Raw genomic sequence first — 1,960 nt, forward strand, 5'->3', positions numbered from 1 at the left:
GGTATGTGGAATGAAGTGGGCGGGCATCGGGAGGCCACTATGGCACGGGGCAAGCACTATGGGCAGTCTATCTGAAGTGTACCTGGCGTATAAGACGACCCCCCACTTGGACGCATATTTTTCAGGGCCAAAAAATCGTCTTATACGCCGGCAAATACGGTACCTCTGGACTTAGTGACATAAAGGTCAATGGTGACTTTAAAGCCAGGCACCCAGAACTTGATAAGGGTACAATAAGGAATATAAATTACTAGATATCATTAGGAGTTTGGAGTGTATCTTGGAGGAAAGAACAGAACCAAAGAGCTATAGTTTCTTTATAAGTTGTTTTTGGAAAAGATATAAAATTATATTAAAATGCTAAAAAATATATGCCTAAATTTACAAAAAGATTAATTATTAATTCATTCAACAAATATTTACTGAGCAAGTGTTATGCGCCAGGAACTGTGCAAAAGTGTTGAACAATTTATTACCTGGTGCTGCTAACACATGTTCTACCATTAACTTGTAAGTGTGAAAATCATTAACCTCACAGCTTCATTTCCCCTTCTATACAATGAAAGGGCTGAAAGTGCAGATATCTCATTCGTATGATACTGTACTAGTATGTATAACAACAAAACAGCCAAAATACTTACGAAGGTTTTGGTTTTGAAAGATTCAATTTGTTGTTAAGTTTTCTGGCTGAATGACGCTCCAGTTGCTCCTGTAGGTTATTTTGAGGAACAGCAGCCATGATCCTAAAAAGAGAGGGGGAAAATATCAGTACAGTTAGGTGCTTTGCATGAACCACAATATTTGGGGGGAGGGGGGGCAGAGGGGATGGAGCACTGTTCCAACTGTGCCCAAAGTAATGAGGCTTTTTTGGATCAATAAACTGTTTTGACATTTACAACTGGTTACATTTGAACTATATAATCTTTAACTAACTGGCGCTCACTTGAATAGCAAAATGACCTGGTTTCCCCCAATGCTAAAACAAACACAAAGGACATTAAGGGAAGGGATTATTAGGAAAGGGCTTGCAGAAAAATGACACCTGGCCTGGGCCTGAAGAATAAATAGAAAGTAGACAGAGAGTGTGGTAGGAGAAAATAATCAAAGCATACTGAAAACCCAAGGAACAAATGAGTAACTGAATTCACCACCAATGAGAGCAATGGTTCCCCAGCAAGACACCACGTTTCATAATTATCTAGTTCCAAGCTGAAATACTTTTACCAAGCATAAAAGTATTCTTGTAGAATACCTTGTAAAACAAACTGATATTTGCTGAGCTATTGTCTGAGATAACGTACAGCTTGAGCCACCTTCAAGTTACTGGGGTACAAGACAGGACAGCCAAAATCTATGGATAGCAAAAACTTTTCATTTCAGCTGATAGCTATAACTCCTTTCCCATTCTATCTTCTTTAAAAAAAAAATACTTTAGGGAGGGAAAATGGCGGAGGTATAAACGGACATGTCCTGTGCCTTGTCCTGGAGCAGATAAGGGTGAGCAGCTGAAACAGGTAACATACAGCCCAAACAGGCAGAGGATTTTCAGCTGAGAGACTGCCTGCAGCTAGGAAAGACCGAGAACCCCCAGGAAAAAAAGGACGCTTGGAGACTGCGGCTGAAACCTCTCTTGGTGCGCCAGCTAAGCAGCGGAGACTGCGCCATCTTGGGTGGTTGTTGCCGGCATCCAGAGACCAGCTACTAAGCTGGAAACAAGGGATCTCAAGCAGCGTGACTGCGTGAACTCAGACGAGCACTGCTTCTCACGGAAAGCAGAGAGAGAACATAACCAAACACCTTGAGAAGAGAAATCATGGTGAAACAAAGAACCAACCCAAATATGAAAGAAAAACAGGCATCATCAGAAAAGGAAGTAAACGAAATGGAGGTAATGGAGGCAAGCAACCTGTCAGAGAAAGAATACAGAGAAATGGCCATAAGGTGGATGAAAAGAGACTCT

At 41.3% G+C, this 1,960-nt stretch overlaps 1 protein-coding gene across 1 annotated transcript in view; it reads right to left on the reverse strand.

Annotated features, from left to right (window-relative positions):
- BLM (Bloom syndrome RecQ like helicase) overlaps positions 1-1,960 on the reverse strand; it is an 88,732-nt gene that overhangs the window by 68,473 nt on the left and 18,299 nt on the right. Inside the window, exon 2 of the mRNA XM_015567738.1 lies at positions 642-743. Within this exon, the coding sequence (XP_015423224.1) occupies positions 642-739 (98 nt within the window). The 5' untranslated portion in view covers positions 740-743. The remainder of the gene's footprint in view (positions 1-641; positions 744-1,960) is intronic.

The sequence above is a fragment of the Myotis davidii genome, unplaced genomic scaffold (genome assembly GCF_000327345.1).
Source record: "Myotis davidii unplaced genomic scaffold, ASM32734v1 scaffold324, whole genome shotgun sequence".
Lineage (NCBI taxonomy): Eukaryota > Metazoa > Chordata > Mammalia > Chiroptera > Vespertilionidae > Myotis > Myotis davidii.